This window comes from Chiloscyllium plagiosum, unplaced genomic scaffold (assembly GCF_037043375.1).
Source record: "Chiloscyllium plagiosum isolate Xiang-an unplaced genomic scaffold, Cpla_swu_hap1 HiC_scaffold_45, whole genome shotgun sequence".
Classification (NCBI taxonomy): domain Eukaryota; kingdom Metazoa; phylum Chordata; class Chondrichthyes; order Orectolobiformes; family Hemiscylliidae; genus Chiloscyllium; species Chiloscyllium plagiosum.
In genome coordinates, this window is record NW_028270183.1 from 38975954 (window position 1) to 38991518 (window position 15565).

Sequence of the window (15565 nt, forward strand, 5' to 3'; positions counted from 1 at the left end):
AAGCAGAGCTGAAGAAGGATCACTGGACCCAAACCATTAACTCTGATTTCTCTGCATAGATGCTGCCTTTTCCCAGCAATTTTTGATTTTGTTTGTCAGTGGACTTGCAGTCTGGAATTCTTCAACATAAGATTGTTGAATGGTAGCACAATGTTAGTTACTCATCTATTCTTGTTGATTTTGATTGACCCTCTTTTGGCTTACTGGCCACTGTTCCTTCTTAGTCATATGAAACTTTTATTCTATGCCAGAGTTGATAACCTCAACAGATTCTCTCTTTTCGGGTTCTGTCATGAGTCTAGAAAGTCCAATGAAATCTAATGATTTCCCTTCGACTGGATGGTTGACAATGGTTTGTTTCTGGACCAGTTGCTCTCTACAAGGTAGTTGAACTCCTACTCTTCTAAGGAAGTAGATGGTGTGAAATGCATGAAGGGACAAAAGTGAAATTGTTTTACTGAAAACAATGTGCAGATCTTCGATTCCTTTATGTATATTGTACTGTGGTGTAGCTTATAGCATTCCCATGGTTCTGCCAGTTATTCCATTTTGGCTATGTAGTTTAATCTTTATAAACTGTAGCTCTTGTTTCTTCAGTTGGAGTAACTGATCCGATAGGAAATTACCTCGGCATTGATATCAAACTTGGATTTAACAGGATATCTATTAATATAAACATGTTCTGTTCTGAACTCAGCATTTCTGTATTGAATTATTTAATGAAGCTTTAAATTGTACTGCTCTCTGGTAATTTAGATTACTTACAGTGTGGAAACAGGCCCTTCGGCCCAACAAGTCCACACCGATCCGCCGAACAGCAACCCACCCAGACCCATTCCCCAACATTTACCCCTTTACCTAACACTATGGGCAATTTAGCATGGCCAATTCACCTAACCTGCACATTTTTTGGACTGTGGGAGGAAACCCACACAGACACGGGGAGAATGTGCAAATTTCCCTGATGTGGGAATTGAACCCAGGTCTCTGGTGCTGTGAGGCAGCAGTGCTAACCACTGTGCCACCGTGCCGCCCACTTTTGAATCTTTTTTTTGTAATGCTGTATTGGATTTTACCACCTTTTTTCAAGGTCTTCCCATGTTTTTTAAACATTAAAATCGTTGTTACCTGCTTCTCCCAGAGTTTTACACCTTTTGGAACAACAATGGTGTTTTCCCGCTTTTTCCCGGGTAAAGTGGATCTTTTCTCTTTAAACACTGGTCTACACAAATTTTAAATAGATCCCTGGCTGTATTCTTCTCTGCTGAAATCAGAGCCCCATTCTTCTTATCTTTTGTTTCTCATGGTTTTACTTATGCTGAACATAGATTTCCTAGAATTATTTAAGCTGAGAATGAGAACATTTAGAGGCCTTTCTGGTTCTTTAGCTCCATTTTAAAATTGTTTTTTTGGCCCCTTCATTTTTTCTTGTAACTGTACCTCCATGAAACTTAATGTAAGAAATGTGAACTCTTTTACATTTCCTTACCTTCCTTGGTCAATGCACCAATTTTCATAAGGAATTTCTAACTTTATCTCCTGGAGCCTATAGTTGGTCCTCACAGAGCTTTCTTCACTAAAACCTCTGTATTTTCTAAATGTGGCTGGCATTTTCTCTCTTATTAGCCCACACTCCTAATCCTGTACTTCCTATCATCTTCTGAATGGAGTTTTGCCTTTGGAGTGCTAAGCCTGCCTTCGTGCAGCTTCCATTGCTTCTGCTATCTCATCTTACAGTAAATGTGTTTCAGCTGCTGACTTGCTGTCTTCTTAATGTGCTAATGCTCTTAAAATGATAAACTCATTTGCTTGAAATTTGTCTTCCTTCTAATGGGAATCATCTCTGCACTGTTGCAGCCGTATGGTACATTTCCAGATTTCCACTGCTGGTATCTTGTAGTATTTGCTGCTGTTACAATATGTGGTACTGAGTAAGGGTTATGTGAGGCATTTTGCTGCTACCAATCCTCCTTTGTCTTTGATTTGTCTTGGGCCTATCTCGTGATTACTGAGAGAGGACATACTACAATAAGTGAAGGTTTATTGTACAATAGCAATAATACAACTGCAGTTTGTTAGGCAGTTGGCCTAAGACTTTAGGGAGCTGTTACAGATACATATCTTCCCTCTAAAAGTTGCAGTAGAACACCTTGTCTCATCTGAAGACTGTGTCTAACATTGCTAAAATAGGTGGAGTCAATATAACATGAGCATTAACTCCTTTAGAACCATTACAATGCAACAAATTGCTATGCCTTTAACTTATTTAGTTCAATATTTCTCATTAATTTAGCTTGTCTTTCAAACAACAGGTGTCGAATTGGTTTGGGAATAAGCGAATCAGATATAAGAAAAACATTGGCAAATTCCAGGAAGAGGCCAATCTTTATGCAGCCAAGACTGCAGCAGATGCCACAACAGTGGTAGCCCACCAAGGGAGTCAGGCAAACTCCCCTTCCACGCCCAATTCAGGTAAGCCTCCCTGAAAATCTTGCATGTATAAATGCAGAGAATCAGAATGCTACTTGTGGAGTCAATAGTTGGGGTATTCCAACATTCAGTTACCAGAGCAAGCACCATTTATTTTTCTAAGAATGTCATTCAAACTAAATGTTGGATTTTGAATTATCCCATTTGTCAAAAGACTGTTGCATTGGGGAAAGCATTGCAAACTCTGTATAATTCAAAGTGAGTTCTATTTTTTTCTTGAGATGTGTAATTTATTATCAAATTGAGGCTATTTACATTATTTGGTTAATTTAGAGAGATTGTTTGCTTACGTAAAGTGCACCTCATAGCATGTCAATATGTTGGTGTCTTTAGAATTTGTGGACTGATCTGTTTATCTGGCCTGTGTCGCATTACTTAGAAATGGAAGCAGTGTTCCTCTGAGTACTAGCTGAAATGGTCCACAGTTGTGTATTTGCCCCACATTAAAGTTCTGTCCAATCCAGAACTCCTGTGTTTGTACCTAGGTACTTTTTAAAAAAAAATTCTGATAGAAACACGCAAGAATATTTCATTGAGTGATATTGTGAAGATGCTTAAGCTACATATGTCGCGTGAAGTAAACTGTTGTGTGTACTTTTGTGACCATTGGCCAAGTAATATTATGAGTTTAATTTCTGGATTATGAAGTGAGTTTATTTATTATCTACTGCTTGGTGACTGCATCTAATATAATGTACCAAAAAGCTTAGTCAATAATAAAAATTGAGTCACCATCATGTTCACATAAAGTGATGTATATATTCTGTGTTAGTACATTTTATAGATTTATATTGTGATTTATCTGATGAAACTCATATTTAGGGGCTGTCTGGAAGTCTTTCCTACCGAAATAATTGGTAACAGGAACTTGGATGGGTTCAGCTGTGGAAGTGATTATTAAATCTATCTCCTGTTGTGGTATCAGTGGATATCACTACCTTGGAATTTGTTCAGTCCACTCTTCAATTTTCTATTGATTTTTATTTGGGCAGAAAATGAAGCACAAACTATAGTTCCCTACTCAGTGAATTAAATGATCTGAGCTAACAAGTATGAAAAATTGTCATTATTTGAGAAATGTAGGAGAGAAATGAAATACAGCAAGTGTAATAACCTCCTTCACCATGAAAGGTAAAGATAAAGTCACCATAGTCCCAGAGGGGTGTACTCTCATCAGAGATAAAAGAGTGATGCAATCTGAGGGTCACCACACCTCTAGCGAAGGAAGAGATTAAGAAGAAGAATCCTTTATGGTAACCTCAACCAGTATGGGAATTGAACCCACACTGTTGGTGTAACTTCGCAACACAAGCCAGCCAACCAATGTCTCTTTTGTACATGGGCCATACTGGGGCGGCACGGTGGCACAGTGGTTAGCACTGCTGCCTCACAGCGCCAGAGACCCGGTTCAATTCCCGACTCAGGCGACTGACTGTGTGGAGTTTGCACATTCTCCCCGTGTCTGCGTGGGTTTCCTCCGGGTGCTCCGGTTTCCTCCCACAGTCCAAAGATGTGCAGGTCAGGTGAATTGGCCATGCTAAATTGCCCGTAGTGTTAGGTAAAGGGGTAAATGTAGGGGAATGGGTGGGTTGCGCTTCGGCGGGTTGGTGTGGACCTTGTTGGGCCGAAGGGCCTGTTTCCATACTGTAAGTAATCTAATCTAATCTATATCATCTGTCCTGACATTTGTCAGACAACTCCAACATGATATCCCCCAGTGCTTCATGTACAGGTCATATTAACAAAGTTATCCAGCCAAATAAAATCAATGCCACTGACTACAGTTCAGATCTGTTGACACTTGTTGAAGTTTCCTGTTCTTTCTTGTTGTTCAATGCTTTTCTGCTGACTGGGATACAACATTGCAGGATTTCTTTTGTTAAGTTTAGTCATTTAGTTTGAAAAGCCATTAATTTAATAGGCTTTGTTCTTGTTTTGTTCTCTTCCTTTATTGATTATTGGTGAGCATTTGCTAATTTGCAAATCCTTATGTACCTTGATGCATGCCTTCACTGCCTAGGCTTTTCAAGTAGCTTAATTTTGAAACCATGATTCATTCATCGGAGACTGTTCTGCAGCACCTATCAGCGGAGTTTGCTGTCCGTAGGTTATGAATTAGAGCTCATGGGGAAAACATTTCAAACTCTGGGTCCCCACAAAGCATCCCTAATACTTAGTTATGTGCATTTTAAGCAGATAAATGTGATAATTACTACATCGAAATTCTACTTGCATGCTATGAAAACAACTATTTATAAAAACTCGAGCTCCCTTTGTCACAGAGTTTAATTAGTCTTCTTTACTTCAAACGTTACAAACTTTTCAGCTGAACCTAATACAGAGGAATCTTCCTTGACACCAGATATTAATACAGAGAGCGGATCTTCCTTAACACCACATATTGGTACAAAGAGTGGATTTTCCTCAACACCAGATACAGGGATTCTTCAATGTGTAACTCACCTGAATTACTATGCTATTTAACTTTAATTTTCCAATTTTGAGAAACATAGCACATCAGATTTATTTTAATATCAGATCCTGCGTGACTCCTCTCCTAGCACAATTCAGTCCCAACTGTCATGGTCCTCACCTGTGCTAAAGCTGTACTTTGCAACTGAACCAAACCAGTCCTCATCCATTTTTCCTCAGGAATTGGATACCTAATCTAATGATTCAGCTACTGACTATTTTCACTATTGAGCCATTGAATCACCTCAAACTTTAGTATATGTTTTACATTGCATCACAATGTCTTTATTAGTGTACAGAGGTTTCATTTATATTTCAATGATACTTCCTCCATGTTAGTTTGAGTTTGTAATTATTATGAGATAGGGAAATTTAACTTTGAAGAGCTGCCCAAAGTAATTAACCAATAACATTGTAGCGCTCCCATTTCATGCCACTCTACTTTATTGGGTAGAATTCACTAAAATAGAAACAATTAGCACCAAAAGGCAATGTGCATATTATTTGAGTTCTTTGGGAGGAAAGCACTGTAACTTTATTAGTGCAGATAAATCTGCACCTGAAAACCATCAGAGACTTCTCAAGTAAAGCATAGAGTGAAACAAGTGCCAAGGAACAAACAGCAAGGTTTTATAAGCTTCCCTCAAAGAGGCAATCTGAAAATGGCCATTATCATAATTGATCATAATAGTTAGAAAATTCAGAAGAAAATTATTTTATTGTAAATACATCCTTTTGGAAAAGTACCCAGAGTGTGGTTGCATCTTCCAAAACAATCTGTTTTCTGAATAAAAAATACATTCATTTGGAAATTACACACCATGATGGCCACTTGTTATGTCACAGGGCTGCTTCCCCTGTCAACACTTGTCCCTACATTGTGAGTGTTTTATCTGTTTGTGGTGGTGTTGCTTATTGTTACCACACAGGGAAATGGGTTGGGACAGAATTAATTTAAGAAGACTAATGCTAAATTCTCCTCCCACTTAAATAAAAATAAAAGTATACAATATGAATTTTAAATTTACAGCTCTAATGAAGTATTGCAATCTCTTTATTCATTAACAGTTTAAAAAAAAACTCACAGATTGTACCTGAGACATACCACCTGATTTTTTAAAAGTTTTATTCAAAGTATGTGTGCATAGCTAGCTAAGGCAGTATTCATTATCCATCTCTAATTGCCCTTGAGAATGTGGTGCTGAGCTGCCTTCTTGAACCTTCCTCGGACTGTAGGGACACCCATGATGCTATTAGGAAAGGAGTTCAATGATTTTGGCCCCAGCAACACTGAAGGAATGGAGATAAAGTTCCAAGTCAGAATGATGTGTGGTTTGGAGGGGAACGCATAGACAGGAGTGCTGTTATATAGTACTTACCTTAAAGAACAATGAACAGGACAGCCCATCACGACTTTGCTACACATGATACTTTAGCAAACTAAAAACCTTTTGCCTCTATCTGGTCCGAATTCCTCTATTCCCTGTCTATTCATATATCTGTCAGGATGCCATATTTTTTAAAATATTTTTATTCACAAACATTTTTCTTTACAAAATTATAAAATTACAAAAGTATAACAATTTAAAATTATAACAACCATTACTACTACCTTACTCTACAAAACAAATCAAAACTGCACTCACGACAAATCAATAAACAAATAAATAAATAGTGCCACCTAGCGCAACCACACCGAGGCTCCCACGCTTCAGGAGTACTAATTATTATGTGTTTACCATGTTTATTTGGTATTCTTTCTCCCAGGGCACAAGACTCTCTAAACTTAATCATCCTGGCTAAACAAATGCCCTAATTAAAATGGCAGACAAGTCTGCTTCCAGGTAATTCAAAATGGGCTGCCATGTCTTATAAAAAAGTTCTGTTTTATGATGCACCATGTTTGTGAGGAAATCGAAAGGGATGTGTTCCATAATTAACTTGCGCCACCCCAATAGACCCAGAGGGTGCTCAGACACCCAGCTTATCAAAATGTTCTTCCTCGTGCAGTAAGTGAGAATGTTAAATAGCTTTTTCCCATGTACGTTCTAAGGAAAATAAATTCAGCAGATCCAAGAGCAGAGAGACCAGGCCTATCTTAACTGCGGTCTCCAGGACCCTCTCAATTACTCCTGCTACAGCACTCCAGTACCTATGAAGTTTGTGGCATTACCACAAACATTGAGTGAGGGTACTATGCTTATTTTGCACTTGGGGCACATTGGAGATGCTCCTTTTTTTGAATTTTGCAAGATGATCTGGGGCCAAATGAACCCTATGAAGAACCTTCAACTGCATATCGTGTATCCTGTTACAGATCGAGATCTTTATCGCATTCTCCCAAATGTCTTCCCATGTCTCTGAGGGAATCTCCACTTTCAACTCTTGATCCCAGAACTCACATAATTGCTCAATGTTGTTCGAGGCACCGCACACCAGTAGATGGTAGAGAGTACTAACTGAGAGAGTGCTTGTGGCATGAAGCACTCTCCTCTCTGTATCAGACTTGTAAGGGTTGTCCAAAAGTGTTTTCTGGATGAAGTCCTAACCTGAAAGTAACAAAAAGGATCTCTGCTGAGCAATCCATATTTGCGGCACATTTGGTCGAAGGACATTATGACTTCTCCCTCAAACAGGTCTCCCAAATAGGAGACTCCCTTAGTTGCCCACAGTTTGAATCCAGGGTCTGTCATCCATGGCCGACATCCTGGCGTACCAACTATAGGGGTAAGAAAGGAGGTTTTAGATAAACTGCCCTCGCTCTGTTGATTTGCTTTCTATGCTTTGACCGTATTAATAATGATTGGATTCCAACAGTATTCCATAACTGTCCTCACCTTATCTATAAACAACAGACAAGTAAGAGGGCACTTTGCCTGGAAGGCCTCGATATCCAACCATATTGATTTTGGGCCCTCACAAACCCTGTCACTCACGAAGGACAGAAGGGAGCTTAGTTGGTATTACAGAGGGAGCATTGGGATATAATGGGATATAACAGATGAGGAAGGATATTTATTTTGGTAATGGCTATTTGACCTAACCAGGAAATTGGAAGGGCCTCCCACCTTTGAAGGCCTTATCTAATTTTGTTAAGCAAATGAGCAAAATTAGCCTTAAATAATTGATCAAAGGTGGGAGTAACAAAAATGCCTAAGCAAACCTCCCAGCGACCCTTTAAAGGGGAATCAGAACTCACCTTCTATATCAGATATTCCCTTAAGACCCCGCCATGGACATGGCCTCTGATTTTGCAAAATTGATCTTATATCCCAAAAAAGAACCAAATAAATTAATATATTGAATTAATTGGGGTACAGAAACTGCTGGTTTTGATAAGAAGAGGAGAACATCATCCCCTTACAATGTAATCTTCTGTGCCCCTTGATCCAACTTGCAGGGCAGCTATGTTAGGGTCCTTATGGATAGCCTCTGCCAGTGGCTCAATCATCAATGTAAACAGTAGCGGTGAAAGGGGACAACCTTGCCAACTGCCCCTACCAATACTGAAATTACTGGATCTTACACCACTGGTGTGATCTGTAGCCAGAGAGTCACTATACAGGACCTCCACCCATCTGACAAAGACCTCACCTAGCTCAAACCGTTCCAGCGTATAAAAAAGGTGTGGCCACTCCACCCAATCAAATGCCTTCTCTGTCTCTAATGCGATCACCAAATCTTGAATCGATCGTTGTTGACACATGTGGACCATATTCAGTAATCTTCTAATATTATTGGAGGACCTACAGCCCTTTATAAAAACTATCTGGTCTTCCTTAACAATATAGGGCAACACCTTCTCCAATCTCAAAGCAAGTGTTTTGGATAAAATTTTTGAATCCAAATTTAACGGTGAAATGGGCCTGCACAAAGCACAGTCCTCTGGGGTCTTCCCTTTCTTGAGAATGAGAGAGATGTTCGTCTCTCTCAGGGATGGCAGGAGGTAGTCACGACTGTACGAATAGTTGTACATGTCCAGCATTGGCCCTGACAGGATGTTTATAAATTCTTTGTAGAATTCACTCAGGACACCACCAGGGCCGGGTGCCTTCACACTTTGGAGCTGTCTTACTGCCTCCTGTATCTCTTGCACTGTCAAGGGGGACATTAAGAAAAAACGCCTGTTCTGAGGTCACACCTGGAAGGTCCAGGTTCTTAAAAACAGATTCCATTCTTAGCCCACCGATCCTCGCAGCATTCTGACCAATATAGCTTAGAGTAAAAACTCTGAAATGCTACATTGATTTTAGAATCACTCGTATGAGTCACAGTACCTTCTCTAATTCATGTAATGGATTGGAGGGCAATCTTTTTGCTGGCCAGATATGACAGGTCTGGCCTATCACCATGTCAAACAGCCTTTGTTTCGTGCAAGAGTTCTGTCTTTGCTGTTTGAGTGAGCATGGAGTTCAAAACAACCCGGAGGGCAATGACTCGCTGCAATTTAGCCATTGATAGCCAATCAAAATATACTGTCTCAGCTGCCTTCAACCATTCCTCGAGCAAACATTGCTGCTCTTCCTTCTGTCTCTTTCGGCTTGCCAAATAAGAGATAACTATCCCCCTAGCATAGACCTTAGTAGTCTCCCAGAGTATGGATGGGTTACTAGCTGTACCCAAATTGATAGCCAAGAATGCTTTGAACTCACTCTAGAAGTACTCAACAAACATATTGTCCTTGAATGTAAAAGGATCCAACTGCCAATGCCAGAAACCTGTTCCATTGCCTTTAATCTCAACCTCCAATACACTGCCGCATGACCGGAAATGGCTATGTTTCCAATTTTACAGGACATCACCGAATCCAGAAAAGCCGAACATGCTAAGAGAAAGGTCAATCCTGGTATGACACTTGTATGGATTAGAGAAAAAGATGAAGTCCCTACCCATATGGTGAAGACATCTCTAAATGTCCACCAGCTCCAATTTCACGCATAAGTCAACCAATTGCTTGGATTGTGGAGAGACATTTGGTGGACCTTAAGGCATTATATCCACTGTGGGACCCATGAGGCAATTAAAATTTCCCCCTATGATATTGCGCGAGGGCAATCAACATAGAAAGTACATCAGTCAGGAATTTGAGGGGGGGACAATAAACATTTAGAATACCATACTCTTCACCATAAATTAAAGCTTTAAGAATTACAAACCGACCATATTCGTCTTTAACTTGATCTAATAGCTTAAATGGGAGGCACTTCTGGGCAAGTATGGCCATTCCTCTGCTCTTAGTGTTAAAGGATGAAAAAAAAACCTGATCAAACCCATCCTGCTGTAACTTTAGGTGCTCCTTATCATTAAAATGGGTTTCTTGCAACAAGGCAACATCAACCCCTCCTTCCTGAGACTCGAAAGTACTTTTTTCTCTTGACTGGCAAGTGTCTCTCCTTAATATTCAAGATGCACCATTTAAGAAGATATTTAACCATATCTCCCTATAACAACCCTTGAACCCCAGAGAGGAAGAACCCTGCTCACAACGTGTCGAGTGTAAATAAATGAAGACTCATAGAATTTTAAAAATACACTCACTAAAACTACATTAACAAAGCTTTCAAAAACTGCCTCTATTAAAAACTAAACCAATTACAGCATACAAAAAGCATTTGTTGGGAGACTCTCCCCTGCCCACAGGAGGCACTTACACTACCCACATACACCTCTACAACTCCTTCTAGCTTGAGCCGCGCCCCAAACTCAGGCGAAGGATAAAAATCAAAATTGTATTACGAAGAAAAAAATTAAAAGTGGGCACTCATCCATCCCCAAGCCTACATTGATCTCAATTATCATTGTAAAAAAAAAACCAACATCACTTTCTGTAATAAAATAATAGAGAAAAAAGGAAAGTACAGAAGGAAGAGAAAAACAAAAAGGAAAACAAAGGAGAATCGTTATTGCCATATTCATTGGAGCATCCGGTCTATCTCAAAGTGTCCAGAAAGTTCTTTGTTTTTTTCTGAGGAGTCAAATATATGCACGGACTCTTTGTGATTAAAGCGGAGCACTGCCGGGTACCTGATAGAATACGGAACATCCACATCCCTCAATCTCTTCCTCACCTCATCAAAGGACTTCCTCTTGCAGATCATGGTCACAGAAAAGTCCTGAAAAAATATAATCTTTGATTCTTTATAAATCAGGGCCTGTGGATCCTTTCCCAGCAATCTGGAGGCTTCCATTACCTTTTGTCTGTCCCTCTAGGTCTGGAATCGCACTAGGAACAGGCAGGGACCCTAGTCCGAACTGGGCCAGTACACCGTCACCAGTGAGCTCTCTTAATCCGCATTCGGCCTGTCTCAGCCTCCCAGCCCAGAAATCGTGGCAACCATTCTTCAAAGAAATTGGTTAGCTGTTCACCTTCCTCTCGCTCTGGCAGTCTGATCACGTGGATGTTTTTTCTTCTACCTCGATTTTTGAGGTCATCAACATATTCTACTAAGGTTTCTTTAGGGCCTGAATATGTGTCACCACGGTCTCTGACATCACTGTCCACTGCTCAACCTCCTCCACTTGCTTCCCAAGACTTTGCAGCTCCAGCTCATGCTTCTGCAGCATGGCGAGATCGGTTGCAACCTGGCGTGACTCTCTAAAATCGATGCCCCGATCATCTCCCGGAGTTTCGTGATCTCTGCAGCCAGGCTTTCTTGTGTAGGTGAGTCCGTCGGGATTTCGGGGGATGTGGGCTTGTCCGATGCTGAAGGGGAGTATCCTGCCTGTTGCAATTTATTCTGTCCTTTGCCTCTAGTCATCTTTCCTTACTAAAAAAAAGGTATGTAGCACTTCTACTAATATTAATCTATTGATTTGCTTAAAGATAGCTTAGCTGGGGAAGGTAAAAGCACCACTTCACCTGAGTTATAGTGCAGTTAGATCGTCGCCATCTTGGATCCCCCAGGATGTCTCTTAAATGTTGCTGTTGTATCTGTCTCCACCATCCCTTCTGGTAGAACATTCTAGGCACTTACCACTCTGTGTAGAAAAAACCTTGTCTTTCACATCTCCTTTAAACTTTCCTCCTTTTATCTTAAAGTAATTGATATTTCTATTCTGGGTAAAAGTCTTGAACTCTCCAATCTTTCATGCCTCTCATAATTTTGTAAACTTCTGTCATGTCGCCCCTTATCCTTTGACGTTCAAGTGAAACCAAACCAAGTTTGTCCAATCTCTCTTAACAGCTAATACCTGCCAAACCAGGCAATGTCCTGTTAACCATTTCTGCACTCTCTCCAAAGTCTCTATTTACTTTTGGTGGTGACTAGAACTGTACACAATATCCCAAGTGTAGCTTAATTAAAGTTCTGTACAGTTACAGTATGACTTGGCAAATTGTTTACTCTATTCCCTATGTGATGAAGACAAACATGCCATATGCCTTCTTGACCAGCTTATCCATTTGTGTTGCAGGGAACTGTGGCATGTATGTTAGATTCCTGTGTACATTGATGTGACTAAGGGTTGTGCTATTTTTTGCATATTTTCTGCATTAAATCTTCCAAAATGAATCACCTTATATTTGTCTGGATTAAGCTCAATCTACCATTTTCCCACCCAAGTCTTCAATCCTCCTCACTATCTACAGTTCCCCCAATCTTTGTGTCATCCGCAAACATATTAATCAGGCCACCTACATTCTTCTGCAAATTATTTATATATTAAACAACAGGGATCCCAGCATTGATTCCTGTGGAACATCATTGGTCACAGATCTCCAGTCAGAAAAACACCCTTCCACTGATTCAGTCTTCTACATGTGATGAAGCTGCTCCTTTAGCAAGCTTATGCTGTCTTTGGCTTTTTTTTCAGAGATTGTAAATGACACAGACTCCGAAAAGTCTGTTGGTTGAAAGGTTTTAGGGCCGGTTTGATAATAGTTAGCAGTTATTGCCTCAGGCAGAAGGCTTTCAAGTTAAAAAAAATGTATAATGAAAAGGGAGTGGCCAGTTCTCCCAGCTCAGCTTTTCTCTGGCTTGTTTTTTTTTTAAAGCAGTGTATATGAAAAAAAGCTGCTGGACCCAGAAGCAGGTGCAGGCTGGTGCTCTCTCTCTGACTTCTATTCTATGCTTGATTTTAACTTTCTGTGCCAAGGAGTGTTTATGGGGACTGTTGCAAGTATTTTGGAACAGCATTATTAAGTAAGATGATCTGTGGGGTTTTTGGATTGGATAAGTTATTTGTTATTCTGTTTTCTGTTCTTTGTGCTTCATTCAGTAATATTTTAAATAAATTCTGTTTCATTCAAAACTAAGTGGTTTGACCAGCTGATTCTCTCCTGGAATACCCACTTTACACCTGCTTTTTGAAATACTTTGAGGGGTCTGGCCTGGTCCATAACATATGACTAAGCCAGTTCTGTATCCATCTTAGCAGATCCCATGTAATTTCACCTTTTGTATCAGCCTGCCATGAGGGACCTTGTACTTATAGATCCCATCTGGTCCTGGGGACTTGTCTACCTTAATACTTTTCAAAACACCCAACACCTCTTTTTTTTTAATATTGAAGTGCTCTAGAATATCAACATACCCCTCCCAAGATTCACTATTCACTATGCAAAGTATTCATTAAGGACCTTGATTATTTCGTCCAGCTCCCTGAATAAATCCCTCCTTTTAACCTATACCAAGCTACTTTCTTGCTCCTTAGATATGTATAAAACATGCTGGGATTTTCCTTAAACCTACTTGCCGAATACATTTTGTAGCCTGTTTTAAACCCTCCTAATTCCTTGTTTGATTTCTTTCCTGCTATCTTTGTGTTCTTTGAGAGCTCTGTCTGTCTTCAGTTTCCTAAACTTTACTTATGCCTCCTTATTCTTTTTGACTGAGCTCTCAATTTCTGTTGTCAATAAAGTTTCCTGAATCTTGGCAGTCTTATCTTTCATTTACACAGGAACATGCTGATCCTGAACTCTAATCAGCTGTTTTTTAAAAGATTACCACAGGCCGGATGTGGATTTACCCTCCATCAGCTGCCCCCAATCTATATAGTCTGGTTCCTGCCTCATGTTGTGGTTGTTAGCATTCCCCTTCCTACTGTGTGGAAGCAGGCCATTCAGCTCATCGAGTCCACACCAACACTCATCCCACCCACATCCAACCCCTATTCTGCTGATTGTACATTTTTTCATAATCTGTTTGCATATCTGTACCTCTATCACCCGTTGGCTCTGGGAAGGCCTGTAGTACTATCCCATCAAAGTGTTTACACCCTTCTTATTCCTGAACTCCATCTCTTTGGCCTCATTGGATGTGTCCTCCAAGTGTCCTATCTCAGTACAGCTGTAATATTCTCCCTTATCAGTAATGCAACTCTCCCACTTTTTTTTCACTTCCATCTCTATCATGCTTGAAGCATCTAAATCCTGGAATGTTAAGCTGTTAGCCTTGTCCCTCTCTCAACCAAGTGTCTGTAATAGCTACAAAATGATGTTATATATTTTAATTCAAGTTCTAAGTTCATTATCTTTACCTCTTATACTCCTCCCATTAAAACAAATAGACCTCAGACCATCAGTCCATGTTCAGTAACCAATGCCAGGTTCTTCCCCTTAGACTTACTAGCCTTAGTCCCTGACTCCTCCTGTCATTTTCCTTGCTGAGCTACTGCTCTGACTCCCAAGCACCCCCCCCACCCCCACACCCACACCCCAACCCATTCCCCCAGCACTAGTTTAAACCCTCCTGATTGGCACTAGCAAATTTCGCTGTCATGATATTGGTGCCTATCCAGGCTAAATGTAACCTGTACTTGTGCAGCTCTGGAAGTTATCTCAATGATCCATTTACGTGAAGATTCCCGCCTAGACCAGCTCTTTAGCCATGTTTTTAACTGTACTATCTTCCTATTCCTAGTCTTACTGGAAGATGACACAGGAAGCAATCCTAAGATTACAACTCTAGACATTCTGCTTTGCAAATTCCCACGTATCTCCTTGAAATCCCTTTTCAGGGCATCATCTTTGTTTCTGCTTATGTCATTAGTATCAATATGGATAATGGTTGCTCACCCTCCTTCAGAATATCCTGTGCCCACTCATTTATATCCTTGAGCCTGGCATCAGGCAAGCAACACACCATTCTGAGTGTTGTTTACAGTCACAGAAATTGCTATCTGTACTCCTGACTATAGAGTCCTTACCACTACTACTCACGTACACTTCAATAATCATCCTGTTATACAATAGTTAGAGACAATACCAGCCATGGTGCCACTGATTGGGCTGCTGCTGTTGCTGTTTTCCCCTGAGAGGCCATCCCTCTAACAGTTTCCAGAATGATTTACCTGTTTGAGAGAGGAATGGCCACAGAGGACTCCTGCGCTGGCTTCCATGCTAGCTTGTTTTCTTGGTGGTCACCCAACTCCTCTGGGTCTGTGTATCTCTTATTGGTGCTATCCACAACATTCTCAGCATCATGGATGTTCCATAGTGAGTCCATCCCCAACTCTAGGCTCTCTATATGGCAAATCTGGAGCTGCAACATCGACCCATAGACATGGAAGTGTCCCTGATTTCCCACATATTGCAGGAGGAACATTGCACAGGTAAACTTTGGATATTACATTTGAAGCTGTTTTCACAAGTTTTAAACTTGTA

The 15565-nt window shown here is 40.4% G+C and overlaps 1 protein-coding gene across 8 annotated transcripts in view; it reads left to right on the plus strand.

Moving 5' to 3' along the window:
- Window positions 1–15565, plus strand: part of LOC122552150 (pre-B-cell leukemia transcription factor 1-like) — a 621501-nt gene that overhangs the window by 532194 nt on the left and 73742 nt on the right. For all 8 annotated transcript variants that reach the window (XM_043694652.2, XM_087983510.1, XM_043694655.2 and 5 more), the window contains one exon: window positions 2313–2472. In XM_043694652.2, coding sequence (XP_043550587.1) covers window positions 2313–2472 — 160 coding nt within the window. The remainder of the gene's footprint in view (window positions 1–2312; window positions 2473–15565) is intronic.